This window comes from Sardina pilchardus, chromosome 24 (assembly GCF_963854185.1).
Source record: "Sardina pilchardus chromosome 24, fSarPil1.1, whole genome shotgun sequence".
Classification (NCBI taxonomy): Eukaryota; Metazoa; Chordata; class Actinopteri; order Clupeiformes; family Clupeidae; genus Sardina; species Sardina pilchardus.
Genome location: NC_085017.1, coordinates 25,085,857 through 25,110,191, shown reverse-complemented (window position 1 = coordinate 25,110,191; position 24,335 = coordinate 25,085,857). Strand labels below are relative to the sequence as shown.

The 24,335-nt window shown below is 44.6% G+C and overlaps 1 protein-coding gene across 3 annotated transcripts in view; it reads left to right on the top strand.

Moving 5' to 3' along the window:
• Positions 1-3,864: 3,864 nt before the first annotated feature.
• Positions 3,865-24,335, top strand: part of nup153 (nucleoporin 153) — a 22,126-nt gene continuing 1,655 nt past the window's right edge. The window contains exons 1-21 of one of the 3 annotated variants that reach the window (XM_062528762.1): positions 3,865-3,988; positions 11,590-11,809; positions 12,010-12,294; positions 12,717-12,808; positions 13,195-13,323; positions 13,731-13,847; positions 14,606-14,650; positions 14,844-14,897; positions 15,539-15,682; positions 16,583-16,635; positions 17,023-17,143; positions 17,340-17,489; positions 19,351-19,449; positions 19,539-19,626; positions 19,729-19,833; positions 19,958-20,596; positions 20,856-21,056; positions 21,179-22,201; positions 22,355-22,675; positions 23,236-23,478; positions 23,997-24,165. In XM_062528762.1, the coding sequence (XP_062384746.1) occupies positions 3,911-3,988; positions 11,590-11,809; positions 12,010-12,294; positions 12,717-12,808; positions 13,195-13,323; positions 13,731-13,847; positions 14,606-14,650; positions 14,844-14,897; positions 15,539-15,682; positions 16,583-16,635; positions 17,023-17,143; positions 17,340-17,489; positions 19,351-19,449; positions 19,539-19,626; positions 19,729-19,833; positions 19,958-20,596; positions 20,856-21,056; positions 21,179-22,201; positions 22,355-22,675; positions 23,236-23,478; positions 23,997-24,165 (4,376 nt within the window). In that variant the 5' untranslated portion in view covers positions 3,865-3,910. Of the gene's footprint in view, positions 3,989-11,589; positions 11,810-12,009; positions 12,295-12,674; positions 12,809-13,194; positions 13,324-13,730; positions 13,848-14,605; positions 14,651-14,843; positions 14,898-15,538; positions 15,683-16,582; positions 16,636-17,022; positions 17,144-17,339; positions 17,490-19,350; positions 19,450-19,538; positions 19,627-19,728; positions 19,834-19,957; positions 20,597-20,855; positions 21,057-21,178; positions 22,202-22,354; positions 22,676-23,235; positions 23,479-23,996; positions 24,166-24,335 lie in introns of all 3 variants that reach the window. The other 2 variants (XM_062528760.1, XM_062528761.1) reach the window with 2 other exon arrangements.

Here is a 24,335-nt window from a genome sequence, read left to right as displayed (position 1 = left end):
TCACCGTTTTTTTTAAATAAACTACGTTATTCCCTTAACTAAGACGAGTTGATACATACCTCTCACGTTTCAATGCGTGCACTCACTGGCTCTGGCGCGCGGCGCAACTTTAATAGCACTTGCGCTACACACTATATTGTGTGGTGCAGTAATATCCTCACTCTTGCACTCTCAGTTTCACTTTGGAGTGAGGATATTACTTACTATTATAAGTGCTCCCAATGTTATTCCGCCACACAATATAGTTACCTGCTTAGAAATGCACCACGTTTTACTTTGTCTCACCATACTTGGTCGTGTGACTACTGGTGTAACTGTATTTTAATAGGGAAAACATGGAGGTGTTTGGTCGCTTCTAACTTCATCTCTGTTTGGATCCTAATGAATTAACTGGGCTAGCTAAGTGCTATCAAAGTTGCGCCGCGCGCTAGAGCCAGTGAGTGCACGCATCGAAATGTGAGGTATGTATCAACTCGTCTTAATTAAATATGAAAAACTGTGAAGTGTTCCTTTAATGGTTTCTATAGCCCCCTTCAGAAAGCCTAATCTGCAGTGTGCTCTATAAGTGTACAGTATGTGTGTGTGTGTGTGTGTGTGTGTGTGTGTGTGTGTGTGTGTGTGAATAAGAAGAGAGAGAGAATGCAAGTGTCCTTCTCACTGCCATTTGATGTCAAGCAGCTTATTTTTGTCTCCTGTCTTACTATACATGTTGTTTGCACTGTGAAGTACTTTGTCTGTTGTGTTTGAGTCTCTTGTTGGATTGGCCTGTAAAGCCCTCAACCTTTCTCACAGTGAAGCCTTAAAGTTATGAACGTTATGATGGACTCCTGCCTCGCGGTTAGAGCCACTCTTGGTATCTGTGCACAGCAGACCAAGGGAAGCAAGTAAGGTTCTAGTGGCTGACACAATTTATATAACTGTTCATTCTGTGTTGAAACATTGACTAAAAGGCACAAATCCTGGAAGAGTAGGTTGGGTTTGGACGGTTTGAAATGGAAATCTTAATCTTTGTCAAAATCAATTCCTAGCTGAGGTATGGCATTCCGGATGTTTGTTTCTTATTAATAAGGATGACCCACTGTTGTAAAACTGTGATTTAACCACTTTCCACTGTGTGAATACCATGTGTTTGAGGGGTAATTGGATCAAACAAGGAGCTTCTGATGTTTTCTTTATGAGGACTTTTATGGACCAGCTAAATTCTCACTTGTTTGTTTTAGAAGTGGCAGGAAAACAGAAAATATAATTACCTCCTTCAAAACACTCATGAAATCAGCATCTAATAGTGACGTAGGTGTTTCTATGCAGCTTCGAAGTTTCTCAGCTTTGAGCATTTCTCCAATGATAAGCTGCTGGGTTGGTACAAGTACCAGTGAGTTATTTAACAGTGGACTGGGCCCAATTAGAGGGGAGTCTGATTCAACAATAGACCCATCAGTGTTGGAAGTTAAATGAATAATGGGGGGCAGACTCGGCAGAGTTAGATTAATGGAGGTTCCAGTGGCCTATATGTTACCTGATTAAATTCCAAAATGTGTCTGATGTTGCACTGAAGTCACTGGATAGCCCACCAGTGAAATTAGGTACAGGATATGATTCACTTTGCCTTATGCTGAATTGTGTGTGTGCGTGCGTGCGGGCGTGCGGGCGTGCGTGCGGGCGTGTGTCCTGATCAACTCTGTTAACAAGAGTATTATCTCAAAGACTGTGATAAGTGCCCAAAGGTGGTAGTTACTGTTTTATATGCAAGTTGAAACACCAGTGGTACCGTGTTTGATACTGAATTACTTACTGAATACTTACGTTGAGACATTTCAGGTCCTCATTCTGTTGCACTAAATAATTGTACTACTGAGGTCTAAAGACTGATTTTTTTTTTGTCTTGGAAGGTGAATAAGGAAGAACCGTCACTGAAACAATATTGATGTTCTATGCATAACTGAAATACTAAACTGAGATTTCCTGTAACCATTTAAGTCTTTTGCAAATTGTTTCTTTAAATAACTCTTTGAAATAAAGGACTTGTGAATGACAGTCACTGACTCTTGTTAGTTTTGACATTTTTGTAAAGTTTTTTGTATCCAAAACAGATTGAGTTGAAGATGTGTGAACAGCTGTCACATTTTGATTACCTTCTGATTTCTGTCTCATGAATAAACCATTCATAATAGCCTATTAATAAGTAATTAGGCCTACACTTTCTGGCTAGGAATATGAATTAACATTTATTCAGCTCAGAATAGACCACTGCAAACTAAATCTCATCTTAAACTTGGATAGATAAAGTTATTACAACATTATGCTCAATAACAGACAAAAGTACATTTAAAAAATGTCAAACATTACAAGAAAATCATGACCTAGAAAAGCAGGGCTTTATATCTACAGTTGCGCCATTATTTTGACCAAGAGGTCGAAAATAATAGCAATGCAGCTATAATGATCCAGTGATAAGGGTTTTATATCTGTACAAGGGCTTTATGACAAAAACAAACCTCCCACAGAATGGTTTGAATTTCAGTGGAATTAACTTGCATACATGGAGAGAATTTGGATGGAAATGTCTGTTTTTTATCACTCCAATGCATAAGCCTGCATTTTAATGGGTTCAGTTCCAAATGTGGGAGACTGGAGTCAGGATGCCAATCACTGGCATGCATTCTGGGAATGTCCAATGATAATACATTTCAGAGATACACAACATAATGGAAGACATATTTCATATTAACATACCCTTCCAGTTTAACACCTTTATTTTAGGAAATACCTTCATTCAAATGTTGATACATACGTCAACGAATAGGCTATATATGGTGTTTTGGTATGGAAACTATTATCTGAACATTGGTTGCTATCTGACCCTTCCCCAGAGGAATGGATATAATAATTATTGTAATTAATAAGTAATGAAATATATTTAATGGACCTACAAATTAACAGACTTGCTCCACTATGGGCTGAATGGGTCTCCTATGTGCGACAGTCGTAACCATCATTTGTGGGGTTAGCACATTAATAAAACATTAATTTTGTGGGGTAGCTGCAACTTTGATGTTTTACTCTTTCACCCCACTGTGTAAGGGGAATACTATCTGGTCTACTAATTATTGATGATTGATATGCTTCGATTGATATTATTAAAAAGTGAATTTCATTTACATGAAAGCAGTGTAGACTCATTCTAAAAGCAGGCCTACCAATAGGCCTAGTTGTCACGATCCCTTCAAGTTATCCTCTCAGATGAGACCATCTCTGAATTTCCAGATTTTTTTTCTGTTGGACACTGTAGGTCAGGTTTTTCTCACTTTTGATGTCACCTACAGTATAGGCATTTCCAATTTTTTTAAATATATTTTAGGACCTTTAGATAAATTCCAGGACCAGTAGCATGGCCTTGCCTATGTGACAGGAATGGTGAGGGATAAGAGCAAGAATATCAACCAGTTTATGGTCTTTGTGTGGATTATCCTATCCAATGACTGAGATTATCCAACGACTGTCAATGAGATTATCAGATGACAATGTAAAACGTGACCGGTTTTTTAAAAAAAAATATTATTACTTCAAAAACCTTCTCGATAAAATAAAAAAATAATGGGAAAGGTTGGCTGCATGGCCGGGTCCCTGTTAAAATGAGTTGTTCAGGCTACAACCTGTTAAATAGCAAACTAACGTTTTCCACCTATTGTTAGGCTACTATTCTTTAAAGTGGCATTTTAACAAGTGAAGAAGGATCCTAAATCATGTTGTTAAAAGTTATATTAATGTTAAACTCAATTTCCCACAACTGCGTCACGTTTATTCCAACGAAGTGTCTGACGGTATATTGGTGGGCTGAGCAAGTTTGAGTTCTTTGACAGGCAAGCTCCATCCGGCGCCGAGGCACCGATTAGTGATTCAATAGTTAGCCATGGCGGCCACCGGAGGAGGGAAAATTAGATCAAGAAGATATCATATCGCCTCTAAACCGTATGCTAAAGGAAAACAGGTAATTCGGGCAGTTTGACGTTATTGTTGTGAAGTGTTTAAAACGTAGATGTTTCTTCCAGCTGTGTAGCAGTGGTATTATTGTTTAATTGAAGACAATTTTCGAGGCCTGTTAACTACTTGACTTGCTAGCAGGCCCGTAGCGTTTGCTTTACATTATGGCCTGCCGTGTATGGTTAATGAGACGGCGCGTAGCTATTAGCTAAGAATGCCGGGTACAACAGTGTTATTCTTTCATGGCAGCTATATTCTGACGCGAGTAAACAATAATAACATTTAGCTGCGAGGGTAAAAACGTCCTCGTAGTTATCAATATGTCGTTTTTTCCTCTCAAACTGGCATTAAAAAGTTAGCAGCTAGCCGTGTTGAGTAGCTGTAAAGCTAACTGTGTCTCTCGCTTAGCAGCTAACGGTTTGGCTAAAATGTCATCGAACGTATGACTGCTAGCTAACTGCGCTAGCAAGCAATTTTTAAACTAGCTTGTATGTTGGATAGCTAGCAAGTTCACCGGCATGATAACGTTCCGTTACTGGGTCTTTATTTTGAAATAATAATACGATCATTTGTGTCATCGGGCGTCTTGCATTTAGCATTATAATTCATAATGTTTGTCTTCGTTTAGAGATTTGCAACTCGTCTTCGTATAGAGGTATATATCAATAGCTACGAAGCTAAAAGGTGCTGCGCAGTGCGCCTAACGTTGTTTGGATGAATGCCAGGGCCCACATGGGTAACCAAGTTATCGCTAGCTAGCTATAATGTTAGCAATTTGGCTAACGGTAGCGTTAGTTATAGTTAAGTAGCGAGCTAACTCGGCAGTAGCGAGCTAGCAACCACGCTACCATCAATGTCAGTTAAAGTTCCGCGCGTCTTCACTGTGTCGAAGAGAATAGCTGAAGGCAGGTAGCCTGCATGATTCATATGAATTGTATGTAGCTTATTTTCCCATTTAAATTGAACGGTCTTTCGAGGACATTGAAACGTCGGCTTCGGCTGGTGTCGAGTTGACAAAGAAATCCACGCTAGCAAAATGTTTGGACGGCACATTAATTGACGTTTCCTACACGTGTGGTTTCCCTCGCAGTTAGCTTATTAGCTCACATTGATTTAACGGTCTCACTACGCTGCCGGCGGGGTTCTATGGGAGAGGAAAACGTGTTCAATCAATGTCTATTAAACTCTCATATTGACCTAATATCATGTCTTCTAGCATTTATGTATACATTTTCTTAACTGAGATCTCCTCGTCAGTTCACTGTCTAGAAAGGAATCGGCAGCTAGCCAGCCAGCGTTAACTAGATACGTCACCATTGGATAACAAAGCAGGTGGTTTCATACCCTTTCTGAGGCCACCTTATGTGCACAGGCCTGTTATTTCCCTTTCTGAAACGGATGGATCACCGATCATTCCCTGTGATGTTTTGTGGTCTGCCGAATAGACTAGTTTGGCTAGCGAAAGTCAGCTGACTCTGTTCGTTAACGTTAGCTCTATTGGGACCCAAGTCAGTAATGTTGGTTTGTTAGCATAGTTAGGGTAACATTAGCTGTGTTTATGCAGTTTATATATCGGAGCTCATGGCTATAGATCTTTTGGCACGCTTCCATGTGTTCCTGTCTGATATTTACATTTTATGGCATATTTGTTTTGCACCAAAGTCAAAGAGCTTGTCATGTTACGATGCAATTTAGTAAACTCTCAGCTAAATAGGTCCGTTTTTCTTCCTAGTGAGGTCAGACTGACCTCCGATCATTGAACTTTTGTTTGTGAAAGCAAGAACTAGCCCTTGTATACCACCTCCCCGCCAAAATACTTGATAATGTTCGCCTGGCCTCCAAAGTTTTAGGTAAAAATGTCCATTGAATGGAAACGATTAATGCACGTTATGAATGATATCTGCTCCTTTTCAGTGTCTGCTGGCGTCACACACACACTATCTGTAGAATATTCTAGAGTGTGCAGGAGAGGGCATGAGAGGAAATTAAATAATGGTGTCCTCAGGGGATTTCCACTGTTTTTCACTTTGAATTTCGCTCGTTTGAATTTCCTCCCATCAAAAGGAATTAAACAAGAACGGTTATAGAGATCCTTTGCAGGTGTTTAAAACTATGTGCATTCAGAGTGTTCTGCCAAATGTGAAGCATTTTTAGTGTGTTCTAATATGGAAGGTGATGATGCCTGCTGCAACCCTGTGGAAATGGATGCACACAGATTCCATCAGTTGATGATGCACTCTCCTTTGTTCGATGCTTTAGTGTGTAGGTTGAAAATGCTTTTAAATTGAAAAAGACCTTAACCGAAGTGCCTTCTGGGAAAATGCAAGTAGCAATTGTCCCTACTGAAAAAGCACCTTATGCCAGGTGCTGCCTTTTGGAAATTTATGAGGATGCATTGATATGTTTTGAGACCGTAGCCAGTCTCTAACCAGTTTTCCTCTTTTTTCAAGAAAGTCTGCTGGCTACCAGGTCTGTTAAAAATACACAAAGGCTCGCGAGTCTGTGACACCGGTGCTGCCCAGTGTCTCCGTGCCTGCCATCCCTTTGCGAGGTCAAAGTTGAATCCTCAGGTCTTAAAAAGGGAAGCTGCCTGTGGTTTGGTCAGCTCTGTCCAGCATGTAGCTAATTGGACAATTACATGCTTGAGCTCCATAGTTGGCAGCAGGTCCCTCCCACAGTTGTGATGATAAAGCTGTGTAAGGGAATGATTCCTTCTAACGTCAGTGTCACTGTTGGAGTAGACTACAGAAAAAGAGCTACACTCTCCTGGAATGTGGGAAGGTGCCGTGTGTGTGTGTTTTTTATTTCTTTTTTTTATGGTCATAGACACAAGTTCACAGGAGGTGTGCATCAACTGGTGCCATAGCTGGCTGAATACTGTGCTGCCTGTGTGTTGCTGTACAGCAGTGTTTTCCAAACCTTTTTCCTGGAGACCCACTTTTTGAAATTGAGACCCTATTCACCAGCAGCAATTGCTGCTAAGAATATAATTATCCTATGTGTGTGTTCGCGTAATGAACCAGATTTTAGCGTGCAAAATCGCATATGTTTCATGTTTATAATAATGTAGTTAAAATGGACAAAAATTCTATTAATTCATGAAACAAGACATTGCCTGAATAGCTTGCAATTCTATTCATCTTAGGCCTATATGGTAAAAGCAGAGTAAGGAACATGTGGTTTAGCCTATACTTCGTCAAAATTAAAGCCTTTATTATAGTCACCTTGCTAAAACAAGTTTTTTTTTTTTTTTCAGAAAACACAAACAATTGTTGCCTAAATGTGCCATTATTTTAAGAAATTGATGTTATTCAAGCCTACACATTTCCTCACTATACTCAACCTCTTTCTCATCTTCAAACATATTCCTCAGTGACACCCCAAAACACTATGGAGGCAGTACACACAGTGAGGCACTCACAAGTAGCAAAGCACAGGCATGACTGATCTGCTGAGTAGCCTAAGCCTATGTCCATACACCATGCAACAAACATGAAAACATTGATATTATTTATGTCTGTGTGGTATGTCATCTGCTGGGTGGATTGAGATGGAAAAGAGAGGAAAATGGTGTTTAAAATGTCCATTTTAATTGTCGCCTAATTAAATCTAATGCAATGCAATGTTGTGCATTTTAAATCCGAAATAAGAAGGAATGTGAGGAGGCTGCCATTCATTTAGAGTGCATCTACAATCGAAACTATGAAGCAAATTTAATTGCATTTTGTCTTAACAGTGTGTCTGGTGTCTGCTTTAGTTGTTGACATCATGGTCTTTGGGATTTAAAATGATGATTTTTAGATTTGAATGGCCAAGTTGAAGAACTGGTGTCCTTTTATTGTTTGTGCAATATAGGCTGATTCATGTCACTTGCATTTGCAACTGCAAGGTCCGTGGCAGGTGTCCCACAGAAATATTGCTTCATTTTGTGGATGAGATCCACACTCTGGCTCTTTCCTTAATCCTAAATGTAAAAATGTATAGCGGGAGTTATGGCAAAACTGTGACTGGTAGTTGGCAAGCAAGATCCTAATAGAAAGCTGCTGCTACCTTTCCTTGCTTAATGGTGTAAGTTAGGCCCATTACTCGACATAAGTTGTCACTATGCTGGGGCCCTGTGGGTCGTGACCCAGTATTTGGGAGCCAGTGCTGGCAGGGTAGCGCTGGACACCATACAAAAGAGAGGGAGGAAGTGGTGTGCAAAGGGAGAGAGTTGACAGATGAAGTCTGTAGGGGTGGCACGTTTTTTGAAAAATGCTCCGAACCGTGCGGTTCGCATGTCACGGTTCGGAGTGTGTGTTCGTCGTACGGTCCTACGGTTCAGGCTAGTTATGGCATGCGCAATTGATTCCCATATGTGACGACGTGTTTCCCTTACGTGCGAGAGTAGGAGTATGGAGTTTTGAGTGCTGCGCGCAAGGTTTTAGAAATGGCAAGTGCGAGAGATCATCCCTAGCGTGGTCAAACTGATGCACCTGACCCTGCTCGGGTGGAAGCCTGTTCTTCCGCAACTGTAGACTATGCGTGCAACTTTACCAAACAGTAGAAGTAAACTCATTCTCCTTGGCCCGCTCTCGTGCGCGCTCAATGGACATAGCCCTCGACATGCACATTAATCCAAATAGAACATTCACAATCCTGAAAACGATTAGCTAAATTACTGTTAAAAACGGTTAGCATCAGACATTTGATAAAATCTCTTGCATTCAAGTTGACTGACCATCTCAATACCAATGTTTTCAACTCCAAGGCTTAAAAGGCCCTGTCCCAAGGAGAAAAAGTATTAGCTTACCTTGAAACTAAAACACATGTGGGGAAACTGAACAGTCCAACCAGTAGAGTATGATGAGCTTAGCCTGCTACTTTGTTTACAATATTTTGAGGCTTCAGCCAGACAGCTGAATTTAAGAGGTGGAGTTATAATGAATAGTAGGCTATAATCTGCATAAAGTTTGCTGTAATGAATATCAGACATGTCAGTATATAGAATGAATAAATAATTACATAATGTGTGTGTGTTTCAAATAAAGACAAGCTTTACATCTTGTTAAAAAATCATTCACACTATATGAAAGGAGAGCGATAAAAAGGCGATGCAATGAAAAATATGGGTGGACGACCTACATTTTGTGCTGGTGCACCATCCCTGCCAAATAAATGAAAAGATTGTTGAAATCATCAATGTCTTCCCTCTTGCTTTATCAAAATCTCAACTGAAGCTTAAAGTTTCCTCAGACAATAATGTGCTTTATGTGAAGTCAAATTCAGTTTGTGCATTATTACATGATAACTATTCTCTAAATACTCTAGCCTAAGTGTGGATGATTAAGCTGAAATATGTTTCTGGAGTGTTAAAGAGTATAAGAAAAAATAACAAGAACCGCACCGAACCGAAAACCGTGACCCTAAACCGTGATACGAACCGAACCGTAGATTTTGTGAACCGTGCCACCCCTAGAAGTCTGTCATTAGGGCACTCAGAGGCCACACTAGGTGGAGATTAGCAGATGCATGTACAGCATCGGGGGTTATCTGGAGATGAAGGCCTCTTGCAGATCTCCTCTCAACTGCAGGCACACTCCTGCTGCAGCTCACACACATTAACACTACTCCTGGTTACAGTGGGATGGGGGTACTTAGGGGAAACTTGACACAAAGGCCTCTTGTGCCATTAGTTTCCGTTTGATTCTGGGAAAAAACAAGCTGTCTATTCTTTCAATCAGGCTCTTCCATGTCATTTAAACCGTAGCATTCTTCAGTCAGCTGTTGAATTTCATGTTGTGCTCTAGGAAATTCTGCCAGTCACACTACCCTAACAAACGGTATGAATGTGTTGAATTGCATTCTTAAGCCTTTGTAGGTGAAAGCTAAAGCTATAGTGTGAAGTGCACTGTTGAAATTGCCTCTTTGTTTTCACCTTCTGAACATGTCTGTCCTTAGTAATGTTGTGTAATTCATTGTTCACGTTGGCATCACAAATATGCATCTAATCCAGCAATGGGTTGTCTGCTAATAATGCACAAGTAGAGGTGAGGGTTAGTGAGCACTCACGCTGATGCTGATTGGGTAGCCATTGCACAACACAAGAAGCTTCAGACAGAGTTGTTGTTCCGACACATTAATGTTTGCATGTCATGAATGATATTTGACATCAAACCCCTTGTCATTCACATGAATGGTTCCTCTTTAAACTGATGCTATTTATGATCTTTTAGTTTTATTGTTGTTGATTCCTAACTTGACAGTTGGCTACACACTGAGCAGAGCTAAATCCTTAGAAAGTACTGTTTTTAATCTTGTTTGTCCAGTAAATACACCCCTGACCGCTCAGTGATCCAACAAACCTGCAAATGGTTGGTAGTTGCCGTTTGTTGAGGCGGTGTGAATTGCCTCTCTGGAATTTCAGCGTCTGTCACAGTGGTGCAAGCAGGTTGGTTTGTTCAGTGCTAGCAGAAATGGTGTGCCCTGTGAATGCATTGGCCTACCCGGGTGCCTTTTGTGTGCTGCTGTGTTTATGTAACTGAGGCTCGGTGAAGCTGCAGTGCAGAGCGGTTCCCTGTGCTGGGATTACTCACCCTGTACAAATCGGTAGTTCTGCAAACATCAGAGCTTGTTGTCGTTAGAATTTGTGTATCGGATTCGGGATAGAGGGTAGTAGAGCATGCACAGCTTGTCATGCATAGCTACACAGCTTTAGGAAGCTCAAGGGGACTAATATTCCTCTCTCATATGCTTTGTGACGCCACTGTTGACTGAATTATGACTTAACTACTATGACTGGACCCTCTTTACTCCCAGCATCATAGAATTGGTGACAAAGGCAGCAGCACAACCCTAAGGTCCTCTGGCATGATGGCCTAATATGTTCTTGAGCAAGACCCTGAAGCCACCCTCTCCACAAATGAATGAGGCAGTGTGACTACTAGGAAGAGGAAGTCTGAGTCTGACCCTTGGATCATTATGGTTTAGTGAAGCCCATAAACACGGGAGTTTGTGCAGCGCGGCACAGCACAGTGCAGTTACAATGCAGTTCAGTGAGAAGAGAATTCAGAGCACAGCAGCAGCTGCTGCTGTTGCTCCTAATGAGAGCTGTGTGGTGTAGACACAGACGCTGGCAAGCTGACCCAGATACACCACTGCCGTGGCAAAAGCTTTGCAGCCTGTGTGCATGCGTGAAACACACACCTGTCCTGACATGACCTTAAATGGAACATGGTTTAAGGTTAATTCTATTCTACCCTGCGTCTTGTGTGATTCTGGCTTGTGTAATTAGCTTTCCTAATGAGGAACTTTTGGTTTTTGTGGCAGGCTGAGCTCACATTAGATCAAGCTTGCATGAAGGACTAGAAGGTCTGTGCCGTAAATATGGACCGAGAAATGTCGATGCCATATTTGGTCAGACGTAATCTATGCAGTACAGATTTATAAACAGTAGCAACGTATGTTTACTTACCAAAACGTTGTGAACAGCATAGCAATGGTTGCTAAGCTGACGTTGGGATGTCTCATGTTGTGGCAGGCCCAACTGAACCCTGCAGCGCGAGCGAGATCTCTCCAGATGGTGGTCTGACTGCTCTGCTCTGCTCTGTCTGTGTGCTCCTTCCTCAGCAGGCTGGCATCATCAGCAGGGTGACCGACACAGTGAAGAGCATCGTTCCCACTTGGCTCACGAAGTACTTCAGGAACGGAGAGGTGGCTGAGGGCAGCGCCGCCGCCACACGACTTGCCCCAGAGCTCAACAGCCAAGACCCTCCTGCTAATGGCAACGAGGAGGGCTCCGCTCTACCAGACGGCCGCGACTCGCCCGAGCCCAGCACCAGTAACACAGGTACGACACATGCTGTCCCAGACACGCTCCTCAGTCCTCACACTGACTCTCTTGGAGTTGAATGCAAGAATGCAGTTGTGTCTCTGACTGAAATATGATGGTGATGCTGAGCTCCCTGTTCAGTTTTGAACTGTGAACACGTGAAGGAGATTTGATGATTAAAGCAAAGGTAATTGATTTAAGACTTTTCTGACTTCCAGAACCTTCTACAAGCCGTGCGTCGCTGAACTTCCAGGATGTGCTGTCACGGCCTCCTCTCAACCGCTCCCACCTACACTTTGCCTCGCTGGACGGCTCCCCGGCTTTGGGTGGCTCCAGCTCACTGTTCCCCCAGCCCTCCACCTCCACCGCTGCCCCCTTTGGCAGCCCCTTTGCCTCCACCTCGAACTTCTCCCTGGTGAAGGAGATCAAGGACTCCAGCTCTCAGCACGAGGATGACAACATCTCCACCACGAGTGGCTTCTCATCGCGTGCCTCTGACAAAGGTACTGCTGCCGTTTTCTCTCATGTATGCTTTGTTATTCTCATGGCTGCTTATATTGGTTTAAATGGAGAATACAGGCTAATGGGGAGGCCCACGATGGAACAGAAGAGTAGCTTGACTAGGTGTAATACACATTAAGATTTTATGATTAAAAGTACTTTATGCATTCATACAGATACAGATAGATACTGGTATCTGAAGTCTCAACTCCTGTCTTAATGGTCTCTGAGTTGCAATTTTAATGGATTGCAAGAAGTCGATCATTTAATCTAAAAGTCCAAGCGTAGTTCTAGTGTGTATTGCTGCAGTACAGTACAGGACAGCACAGTGAGTGGCACGTGATAGCCAGATATCCAGCCTAGGCCTGAATTCTTGTTGCAGACGTGCCCACCTCAAAGCCTGCCCCGCTGCTTTGGTCCCCAGAGACGGACCGCACTCACTCAGGCACACAGCCCTCCCAGGCCGGCCTCAAGAAGCCCTCCTTTAACCTGTCGGTGTTCGGCACCTCTGCTCTGGTGAGTGATGGCATGCGTTTCTAGGAAGCTTAAGGAATCAATGGGGTGGTGGGTTTGGTGCCAAATGGACCAATCCGTCTATCCGAAATTTGAAGCAGCGTTACATGGTTGGGTGTTTGTAAATGTTGGGTATGTTATGGATCGTGTTTTTCATATTGGCTGTGTTTGTGTGTGAGGGATAGTTTTTTGCATGTAGCATCATTCCAAGTAAAGTGAGTTTGCATTTAAAAGCTAGTCCCACCCTGTATGTTATATGGACGTGTGTTCATCTATCTGTTCTGATTTGCTAGCCTTGCTTGTCCTGAATACTTACGTGTGTGTGTGTGTGTGTGTGTGTTTGCCTTTGTTCCTTTTTGAAACTGTGCCTTTTGTGTGATGTGGAACAGTCTTCAATGAACAGCTCCATGCTGAACTCCAGTCAGCTGGGTGACTCACCCTACTACCCTGGCAAAACCACTTACGGAGGCGCCGCGGCAAACCGCAGTGCCCGCTCTCGCCCAAGCACCCCTTATCAGGTCAGTAATGAGCCACTGCTGACATGAGCAAGCAATGTAGTCTGACGAACAAGTAGTACTCGTATAGAGTATAACAGGGGAGCTTCACCAGGCGCGTAACTGAACCGTTCTGTGCGCGACGCGTATGCTGCAGCAGTTAATAATCGCTATAATCAATGGAAGTTTCCACTCCAGATGCGACAGTGGTGCGTACGTTTGAAAAAAATAGACCAGTCTTCTAAAATGGATTTTACGCGTCGTGAACGAAACGCTTCAGTTACGCGACTGTTGTAGCTCCCCTGTAATTTTTATTATCATCAGATCCAGCGCAGACAGAGAAAAGAGCAACGTGTTGTAGTCTCTCTCTCCTCCTCACATACTCATGTTGTCGTCTCTGCCCTTGGCCTTCCTCCTGTTCTCCCCCGCAGGTCCCAGTGAGGAGACAGATAAAGGCGAAGCCGGCCGGCACTCAGCCCTGCGGGGTGACCAGTGCCACAGCCCGCCGCATCTTACAGTCCCTAGAGCGCATGTCCAGTCCTTTGGCCGTGAGTTGCCTTTCACTTCTCGTCCTTTTCTACTTTAAAAGCCCCACTCTGGCGTTAACCCACAGCAGAGTTTATTAGTCAGGGGGAGGAAAGTTTCTGTCACTCATTGGGAATGTTCATCATAGACTTGGCAAACACCAGAGCAAGATTGCATGTTATCTAGGGAAACTCCACCATCTTCAGACCATGTTGTAGTAGTTTGGCCTATTGTTGAGTAGATGCAGCTGGTAGGTAAAGTAAGCCAGTAGAATGCTGTTTGTGGAATGTTTCAAATGAGCCATCTACCTTACTCATAACACAAGTGTATTCAGTTAGTTAGATATTTAGAGTTTGTGGTGGAGGGACTATGTGCAGACATTGAAAGAATGTTTTTACAGTTTGAGACTACTGCTTTGGTTCTTTATGGATTCATAAATGAATGAAGAAATTTCAACAATAATCCTCAAGCTTGTTGTTTCATATTCAAGAGCTTAGTGGGACATTGTTAGCACAATCATTAAAACTAAAAATGAGAAAATTGCCCATTAGTTAGTAATTGGCTCCCAAGCTGGAAGGCTTTGTTTCTAGTTCAAAAACTGTTCTTAATTTGTATTGGCTACAGCTCACATTCCCCTCATTTTCGGTACTTATTGACAGTTTTCACTACAGTTCCATCCATGTATGCCATAGAACGAGGTCATGGAAAAATTGTTTGCTGGTGGTTTCGAGCCCTGAAGCAAGAACCACTCATTTACATGAACTTTTTCCCCCTTTCATAGGATGCAAAAAGAATCCCCTCAACCATATCGTCACCTTTGTCAAGAGTGAGTATCTTCTCCCCGTTTCCCTCTGCCTTCGTTCCATCAGTTGGATTTTAATGGGCATCAGAACTAGGTTCAGTTCTAAACAAATTGGTTCAGGTCCAGCTTGAAACTTGTTGTTGATTGCGACTCATTACAATCAACATAACAGGATTGTTGGAGTGACTTGAAGCTCATTCTTGTCTTTTTTCTGCAGTCACTGGATCGCACAGACTTGGACGCTTCACCTTTCCAGGTCAAGAAGAAAAGGGTATGTTAGTCCTCCGGTCACACCACCCCCACCCTCAGTGTTGTTTTTGTTATTGCGCTACTGCAGTATGGTCGGTATGGATTGTGTTTTGTTTTTGGCTTTGGCTTGCTGTCTGTCCGTGTGTGTGTGTGTGTGTGTGTGTGTGTGTGTCTGTCGGTTGTTCGGCTGTCAGCCTCTGACTGCTGTCCTGTCACTTCCATAGACAGCTGTTGTCCTTCGCCTTGTGGCAAAAGTGTGCCTAAAAGGTGCCTGTATTAAAACCATTATCCTCCGACAGCTGTAACAGCTGAGTCTCAACAGTGATCTTTTTCAAAGCCAGTCAAATGGTCCCCAGCTCACCAACTTCACACTTCATATTGCTCTGTTAAATAAGTGTAGTATGCTTTTGCATGTGTTATCCTGTGCATTGTGATTTATGTTAAATGAGTGGTGGAGAGATGCATATGTTGTGTTACAGCAGTAGAACACCAACTTTGGCTTTGTGAATTACGTTGATAATGTGTATGGCTAGTTGAAGTGGGGAGCAAACTCCTATCCAACTTGGTATTGTTTGTCCTCTTCGAAACAGCAGTGGTGTTTGGTTGTATAGATATAGATAGAACAGTAGTGTGATCAGCGTGTGTGTGTGTGTCCTTGTGTAGATGGACATGGCGCTGCCGCCAGTGCAGAAGCTGGTGGTGCCGTCAGCTGCCACCGCCTCTGGGAACCGTTCCATGGCGTTCCGTCCCTCTCTCACACCTGGTGGAGTCAATCGGGCACTGGAGAGGACGGCCTCCAGGGACACGGTGAGGACCCTTTTCCGTTATTGCTGTTGTCTCTGGCTACGGGAGATTGAATTTATGAATGAATGAATGAATGAATGTTTGCAGCCCTACCCAGAGGCTGCTTTCTGCCTGAACATTTTTTTGAAACCACTTCATTTGTGGTGAACATGTTTTCTTTGAGCAGTTAAATTTGAACGATTTGGTGTTAACATTCCTTTTATAACACTAGTTGCATTGTTGCCTTCGTCAAACTCATGTCCAGTTCTACTGTAAGTTCACGGAGAACTAACTTCTGACTGTTTACGATTGTTCGCAAACGTTCACCGAAAACTCAAGGCTAGCGGAAAATTGTTTGCAAACATAGGGTTTGCGAATTTGAATGCACCAATGGAGTAGCGATATCCAATGTGACGTCCTCGTCTTTGGAAGTTAAATTGACTTCCATGTTTAAATGAGTAAATGTGTAAATTAATAGGAGTAACTGCAATTATATTTTGAATGCATTTCACTTCATTTGCGCCACCTTATTTGATTTGTTCTGCATCTGTTGGAGTTTTACTGATGTGATGGGAGCTCTGCAAATGTATAGTAAAATGATCCTCTAAGATGGGCCTCGCTCTTCAAAAGGGGGTTTCCAATGTTGCGCTTTTGCCAGCTCCACTACAAGTATGAGCATGATATTGATGGTCGTTTTGTTTCACTCTTTAGCAGTTGCTGTTTCAGCTAGAGGTTATTTCATCCATCCAGTAGTCTCAGTTCTGTATTCTAGACAAACAAGTTTTTAAAAAATTCAAACGTGTTAAAAAAAAATTATATTTTGGCTCTCCAACTCCCTTATCTAATCAAGGTCATGTGTGCATGTGCGTGCATGAAGGCTCCAGCATACTAATCTCTGATCATGTTCTGTTTCTGTGTCTGCAGCCTGTGAGAAGATCTCCCTTAATACCGGAAGCTACACCAACCACGTCTCAAAGGTAAAACATCCTGTGGAAGAGAATATTGCTTACCACAACAAAAATGATGCTGTGGGGAGATATATATATATATATATAGCGCCAGATAACAGGTCATTGATTTGATCTCGGCAGCTCAGGATGTAACTGAAGTTGAGATACGGGAATGATGCCTGTGCCATGTTTTGTCACTAGTGTATCACCCCCATGCCATTGTACATTTTAACATAACATTCATATTATAATGATCATGATGACATGTCATGTATCATGTATTTGTGCTGTTGAAGCACTGGCATTTAATAATTGACTGGATCTCTGCATGTCTGCTGCACACAAGTCCTTGTTGCTTTTTAGTGCGTGTGCAGGAATGGTGGTTTTTATCCTTTTATTCCAACTCCATTGCAGCACAAGCTCTCCGGCCTTCCCCCTGTCCAGCACGCCTGTGGTCAGCAGTGCCGGCTCCGGAGGAGGCAAGATGAAGCGGGAGAGAGCGGTCAGGCCTTCCTCCAAACGCCCAGAGGATGAGGTCAGTGTGTGTTGCTCGCTACACGTGTAGAGTCGTGCTCTAAATTGTGTTTCATTTCTTTGCATTTAATTTCCAATACTTACAGGTGAACGAACGTCTCCATTTCACACATCCTGAATATCGGTAATGTGCCAGCATTGCCAACAGGTTATTGATGACCTTTGACCTCTTGTTTTTTTTTCTTCTGGCGTTTCAGATAGCAGAGATCCCGGATCTGCCTGCCATCTCCCTCCCAATCAGCACACGTGCACTGCCCACTTTCAGCTTCTCCTCCCCATCCACTACCACCTCCACACCCACACCTGCCCCTGCCAAAACGGCCCCTGCCGAGACAGTCACTAAAAAGGTGAGTAGGCTTTTGGGTCATTGTTTTAAGGCACAGATTCAGGTTTCCATAGGGCCGTTTCCACTGCAAGAATTGGAACTTTAGTTTGAAAGGGCCTGAAATGCAACGTTTTGGGAACTTCTACAGGGCTGAATCAAGTCCCTGCCTCGGGGTAGGTACTGCAGTGAGGACCCAAAAAAACGAGGTGTGAACGGAAGATGACTGAATAGTTTTAGGGTTTCCAGGCGAAGGAACAAAAGGCTTTAGCTGGTTAGTTTCGATTGTAGGCTTCTTCATGTTCATCATCAGTGGACCTCTAATGTTTACCCATCATTTAAATGACGATGACGAGGTCATTTTGTTTTAGAATATTAAATGTTTGGAAGAAACATTGCTAATTTGATGCTGTTTAACTCCATTTTAAATGGTCCACTGTCACTTTATAAGCTTTGTGTCTACACTTATAGTTCTTGATCTTTTGCCAGCTCCACTCAAATATAGCCTATGGCTAGTGCTGTACATATGTCAGCTCACAGTTAAATCATGGTCAGTAGTGGGAACTGTTGTTGCCTTCATGATTTCTTTTTAAAGTTTCTTATAAAAAGGGAGATCAGTCATCAACAATGACATATCAGCTGGAATTTGCTGCTCTCTTTCTCTCGTAGCATAATGTTCAAGTTGGATCTGCTGCATGGAGATTGCAAAGAGTATAATTTCTATGTGACCTTCGGTTTTGACATTGACATTGTAAACGTTCTCCAAGAAGAGTTTGCAGTAAAGCTAACTAGCACAACGTCGTCTATCGCAGGAAAAAAGAGTGTGCAGCCTATGATAACCCAAGTAAATGCTCGCTGGCCCTCGGGCTGTAGTGTAGCTGTGTTGATTTGGCCCTCGGGCTGTAGTTTGCCCATTTATGGTTTACATGAATGCTATAGAACTCAATTCAGTATGCGTTTACATGATGGAACAAACATTTAATGATTGAGACTAGAGGCTCCTAGGTGTATTGTAGTCATGAACTCATTTGTTTACGTCACTGCATTACGACTGCGTAAACGCCTACACATGGCCGGCGACACAATGGCTACCAGCAAAATGGAGAAGAATCTATTGAAGCGAATGGGGCAACGCATACGGCAAGTCGACGACGGCCGTTGTATCGGTATAGCAGGCCCCTTTCTATTTTTCAGGCCAATTGTAATGCGTCAGAATGGAAAACAGCTGTATGGTCATTGCATCTCCACTGAATCGATGGGTGATCGTGTTGCCAGCAGTGTGTGTAGTAAAGCGATTCCACTGTTGCGTTTGACCGTCACATCGCCAGTCTTGTGTCGTGGCCTTAAGGAACTGCACAGACCGAAGAAACGTACTCCCAACAATCGGAGTACCTGTTTACGTGGGTGGATTTTTCAATCGTTTTTGATTATCAAAACGGTGTACACCACCTCTCTTAATCCGCAGGAAGATTAGGTTGAAATGGGCTGAAGCCGAGCAGTTGAGGTGTTTACTTGGGGCATTTTTATACCGATTGAGCCATTATTCAGCTAGTGTGGGGAGAGTATTTGCTGCTGCAGCTGCTATGCCATTTTAGTTCATGTTATTAGCATTGTGATCATGCAGGAAATGAGGCTGCATATGGGTAGGGTCCTGTAAACCATGGAAACACAAGTGAATGGCTAAAAGGGCTAACCAGTGAGGCGGTCCTGCACCTGTCCCCTTTACCTGGGCAGGGGGCACATTACTTGCCGTGGAAACGTGTCTGCTGTTGCCTCGGTGTGTCTGATTTGGTGGCTAAGCCTCAGCTCCCAGTGTGTGCTGATGTGTTCCATTTAGTGTGGAGGTTGTCGTAGCGATACATTTGTAACCCGTGTCTCCCCTGCAGGATCCTCTGCCACCATCCTCACCCCCTTCTGTGCCCTTCACTTTCGCTTCCCCTATCGTCAAGGCGACGGCTGCCAGCCCTCCATCTTTCTCTCCATCTGTAAGTGATTTCAGTTGCCAGTTTCCAGTCCTGTACCTAAACATGAGGGAGTGATTTACTAACTGTTTGTGTGTGTGTCTGTCTTGCAGTCTGGTTTCACTTTCAGCGCTCCGGTCATGAAGACTGACCTCACCGTGTCTGACAACTCAGCTGCTGCTTCGCCCATCACTCTTGCAGGTGAGTGGGATCTACTTCCAGTGTAAGGGTCGCCTTCCTTGGATCTAAAGGCTATTTTGTGGGTGTGTGTTTTATGTCTCCTATGTTTTGGTGTATTTACAGTGAAGAGCACAGCAAGTACTGAGACCAAAGAGGAGTTTTCGGGGCCCTTCAAACCAGCTAAGACCCTGAAGCAGGGCAGCGTGCTGGATCTCCTGAAGTCTCCTGGTAAGACTTGGGAACCTTTTCATGGGGTCTTTGGTTTATAAGTGTTGAGGGTGAGGGTCAAAGTTGTGTCCAGTTGTACTTTTGTGTTAATTTTCTTCTCTCTGCATCTATCCTGTGCCCACAGGTTTCTCTTCCAGCACCCCCACCTCCACCCCCTCCTCTGAGCCTGCCCCCAGCCTTTCTGTCTCTGGCTTCGGGGACAAGTTCAAGCCTCCAGCAGGCTCCTGGAGCTGCGACACCTGCATGCTACAGAACTCTGCAGTGGACACCAAATGTGTAGCTTGCCAGACCTCCAAACCCCAGACAGACTCTTCCTCATCCTCATCCTCCTCATCTTCATCCTCCTCCTCCTCTGCTAAATCAGACAGTAAACCCCCCGTTTCTACGACAGCGGCCACCAGTACGGGGTTGGCGGCCCTGTTTGCCCCTCCGGCAGGCACATGGGATTGCGACACATGCCTCGTGCAGAACAAGCCGGACGCGCTCAAGTGTGTGGCCTGCGACACCGGCAAGCCTGGCACTGGCATTAAACCTGGCCTGACCCTTCCAGCGTTTTCAGAGCCCTCCAAGAGCTCTGCGGCATTCGGCTTTTCCGCTGCCACAACTGCTGCTACCACCACTTCTTCGTCGTCCACCTCTAGTGGATCGTTGGGATTTGGGGACAAGTTTAAAAAGCCAGAGGGCTCGTGGGACTGTGACACTTGCATGGTGCAGAACAAAGCGCCGGACACCAAGTGTGTGGCCTGTCAGAGTGCAAAACCAGGTGAGCGAATGATGCCAATGTCTCTGGTCAGTTTAGGCCTCCTCTTGTCAGTGACCTTTCCCCAGTGCACGATGCACATCAACGGAGACCAGAATGTAATGTGAAGGCCCTGTCAAATGAAGAGGCATCTTTTAACTGGCACAGGGTAGCGGTCTCTTGATCACTGGTTTGAGTTTTTTAAAAGTCTCTCCCTTAGCAGTGATGACCTCTTGGTGCTTCTGAACTTCTATCATTAACCCCCTTCTGTACCCCCCATCAGGAGCCTCTGGAGCAGCACCTGCATCCCTGCCCCCCCTGTCCTCCATCAGCTCAGCAGCGCCCCTGCTGGGCTTTGGGGATAAGTTCAAGAAGGCAGCAGGCAGCTGGGAGTGTGATGTCTGTTGTGTGCAGAACAAGGGAGAAGACCTTCAGTGTGTGGCCTGCCAGAGCAATAAACCCGGAGCCAAACCCGAGCCAAAAGGTACAACAGGAAACTTAGTAACTTGTCCTGTTTTTTCTCCCCCCTCTTGAAAATATCTCTTCCCTCTTTAATCTCAAAATGTACCTCTCCTGAATTCTTTTTTCTTGCTTTTCCCCTTGCAGCTTCGTTTGGTACTTCAACGCTGTCAAATTCCAGCTCTGGAGGATTCAAATTTGGCTCCAGCAATTCCACTGCCTCCTCAAGTGGCATCAAATTTGGTGGAACCATCTCAGACTCCTCTAGTGCCCCTTCTGGTGGCTTCAAGTTTGGAAGCGCATCCTCCGATTCCACCGGGGGCTTCAAGTTCGGTGGTGCCTCTGAAACCACCACCACCTCCTCCACTGGAGGTTTTAAATTTGGCTGTGCCACCATCACCACGGAGGCTTCCTCGACCGTCAAGAGCGATCTGGGGGGCTTCGCATTTGACATATCCACTTCATCCTCCCTCCCATCCACCACCACCGCCACTGAAGACTCTAAGACGACAGATGCTCCCAGCTTAGGCAGTGGCTTTAAGTTTGGTGCCAGCAACTTGACATTTGGCACGACAAGCACAGCACCTGCAACTGAAGCCAGCATTGCACCTGCACCTGCACCTGCTCCTGCAGCTGACTCCTCAGCCACAGGCTTCTCTTTTGGCCTCTCCAAACCAGAGGAGAAGACCAGTGCCACACCCTCCCCCACCTTTAGTTTCTCCACCCCTCAGGACGCCTCGGTCATAGCCACAGTCCAAGCCACCCCCGCCACCTCGGCCTCCTCGACCTCTCTCCCCATCTTTGGGAAGCTCTCTGGGGTTGAGCCGGCCACCTCTGCTCCTTCCTTGCTCTCCACCGCCAAGTTTGGCGAGCCCGAGAGCACGGAGCCGGCACTCTCTGCGCCGGTCTTCTCTTTCGGGAAACCGGAGGAGAAGGAGGCTTCCTCCACCTCAACTCCGACCGCCGGGTTCCTCTTTGGTGCAGGGAAGGAGGCAGAGAAGGCACCCAGCACAGCTGCTGCTGCCCCCTCTGTTGGCTTCTCGTTCAGCAAGACTGAAGTAGCTGCGGAGCCCAAACCTGTTTTTGCCTTCGGCAAACCTGCCGAAAAGAGCGAGGCCGAGGCCCCCAAACCCTCCTTCGCGTTTGGCCAGAGCAACGTGGCCAAGCATGGTATGTCTTCTGTCTTAAGTTAAAACTAGTATGACGTATACTATACACTACATTATATTTATTAATTCTAGATATTAGATAATAAAAATGTTAATTTTTTTGTTAGGCTCATCCAAATAGATGAGATTTAAATTCTTGCCCTCCTCTCTACAGATGTGTACAGAAGCAGCACACCCCCCGCTCAAAGCCTGTTTGTGGCCAGCGCCAACTCTACTCTGGCCCCCAACCCTGCCCCGGCTTCTGCCCCCGTTTCTGCTCAAGCCCCCACCAGCAGCTTTCTGTTTGGCCAGAGTGCTCCATCAGAAGCCCCCCCAGCAAAGGCCCCAGCCTTCCTTTTCGGACAGCAGGCACAGGAGACTCCAGCCGCCCCTTCGGCCACCCCTGCCCAGCCCTTCATGTTCGGCGCAGCAGCCAGCGCGGCTGCGCCCTCTTTCGCCTTCGGAGCAACATCTTCATCTACGCCGGCTTCTGCAGGTATGCCTGTGTGAAGGGGTCAGTAATTATAGCTTTCAGAACATATGTAGAAGGATTTTGGGCTTCACTTGCACAGAACACTCCGATGCTCACAAAGTGATTTTGTTTTATCTGTGAGATTTCATTTGTTTGTTTTAAATCTAATTTGTATTGGGGGGCGCTGTGGCAGAACTGGTTATAGCTTCCATACCATATTCGGGTCCACGGGCCCACGGAGACCCGGGTTAGAGTCCGACCCGGGTCATTTCCTGGTCCCACCCCGTCTCTCACTCCCGCTCGCTTCCTGTCACTCTCTCTACTGTCCTGTCCGATTAAAGGTATTAAAAAAAAAAAAAGAAAGAAAAAAGAAAAGCCCCCAAAGAAATTATGATAATTTTGCCATGGTTAATTATTATATAGATAATATATATCATTATAGACAATGATAATGATATGGCTTTAAACTGAAATTATTATTAACTATTACTTGTGTAATATTGGGCATTATGTAGGATAAAAGGTTTGTGATGTACTCAAAGGGATTTTTTGACAAATGCGATCCACTTTTCTTTTTCCTCCAGCCCCCTCGCCTTTTGCATTTAGCCCTGCCACCTCCACCACTGGCTTTGGCTCCGCCCAAGCATCCATATTTGGCCAAGGCACGTCACAGCCAGCGGCTCCGACTTTCGGTTCAGCCACACCCTCCTTTCCCGCCGGATCCCAGCCGCCGGCGTTTGGCGCCAAACAACCTGCAGCACCCGTGTTTGGCCAGCCAGCCAACGCTACACCGGCATTCGGCTCCTCCAACCCCTCCACTGCCCCAGGTAGGAGTCACTGCCCTCCTGACCACTGACCGCTGATCTGAAGAGAGCACTGGATTGTGCCACTGCTCTCTCCTCTGCCTCTCACCCTCTTCATCTGACTAGCAGCTCTTCACTGCCTAACGCTCACTGCTCACCAACACACACAATCAAATCAAAACCTGTTTGTAATAGAAATATAGACTAAGGTTTAATCAACCGGATGCCCAAATAATGTGGTTTCAGGCAACAGCATGATTACTGATGGCTGTGTTCTGATGGAAAGTTGGATAAATACTGTTTGTTTGACCATTACCACAAATGTTTGCTAGTATGTCTGAGTCGCAAGAAGACATGGCTGACCTGTTTTCAAAATCTACACACACACACACACACACACACACAAATATCTTATTTTTGTTTGAACACGGAGTTCTATTCATTCATAATCAATTGCTGCAAAGTGTTCTAACTGAACAGCTTTTTCCTTCCTTAGAATTTTCTTAGTAGTCACTCTGAATTGGTCTTGTTTGTCTGGCTAGGTGGAGGTTTCCAGTTTGGTGGGGCCGGCGGATTTGGGGCCCCCGCCGGCAATGCAGGGGGGGTGTTCACGTTTGGAGGGGGACCAAATTCCGCTGCTCCAGCAGCTCCCCCACCCACAGCTCCTGGCGGAGGCTTCAACTTTGTCCCGACCTCCGCCTTCAACATCGGGTAAGAGCCGTGCCCAGCCCATTCATGATGCTGAGGTTTTTTTTTTTTTTTTTAATATATATTGAGTTCTCTGATCAATGTTTGATTGGACCAAAACCAGTATTGTAAGGATATGTGTTTATGTAGTCGACGCTAGTCTGACCAACTGCTAAATTTAATTATTGTATTGT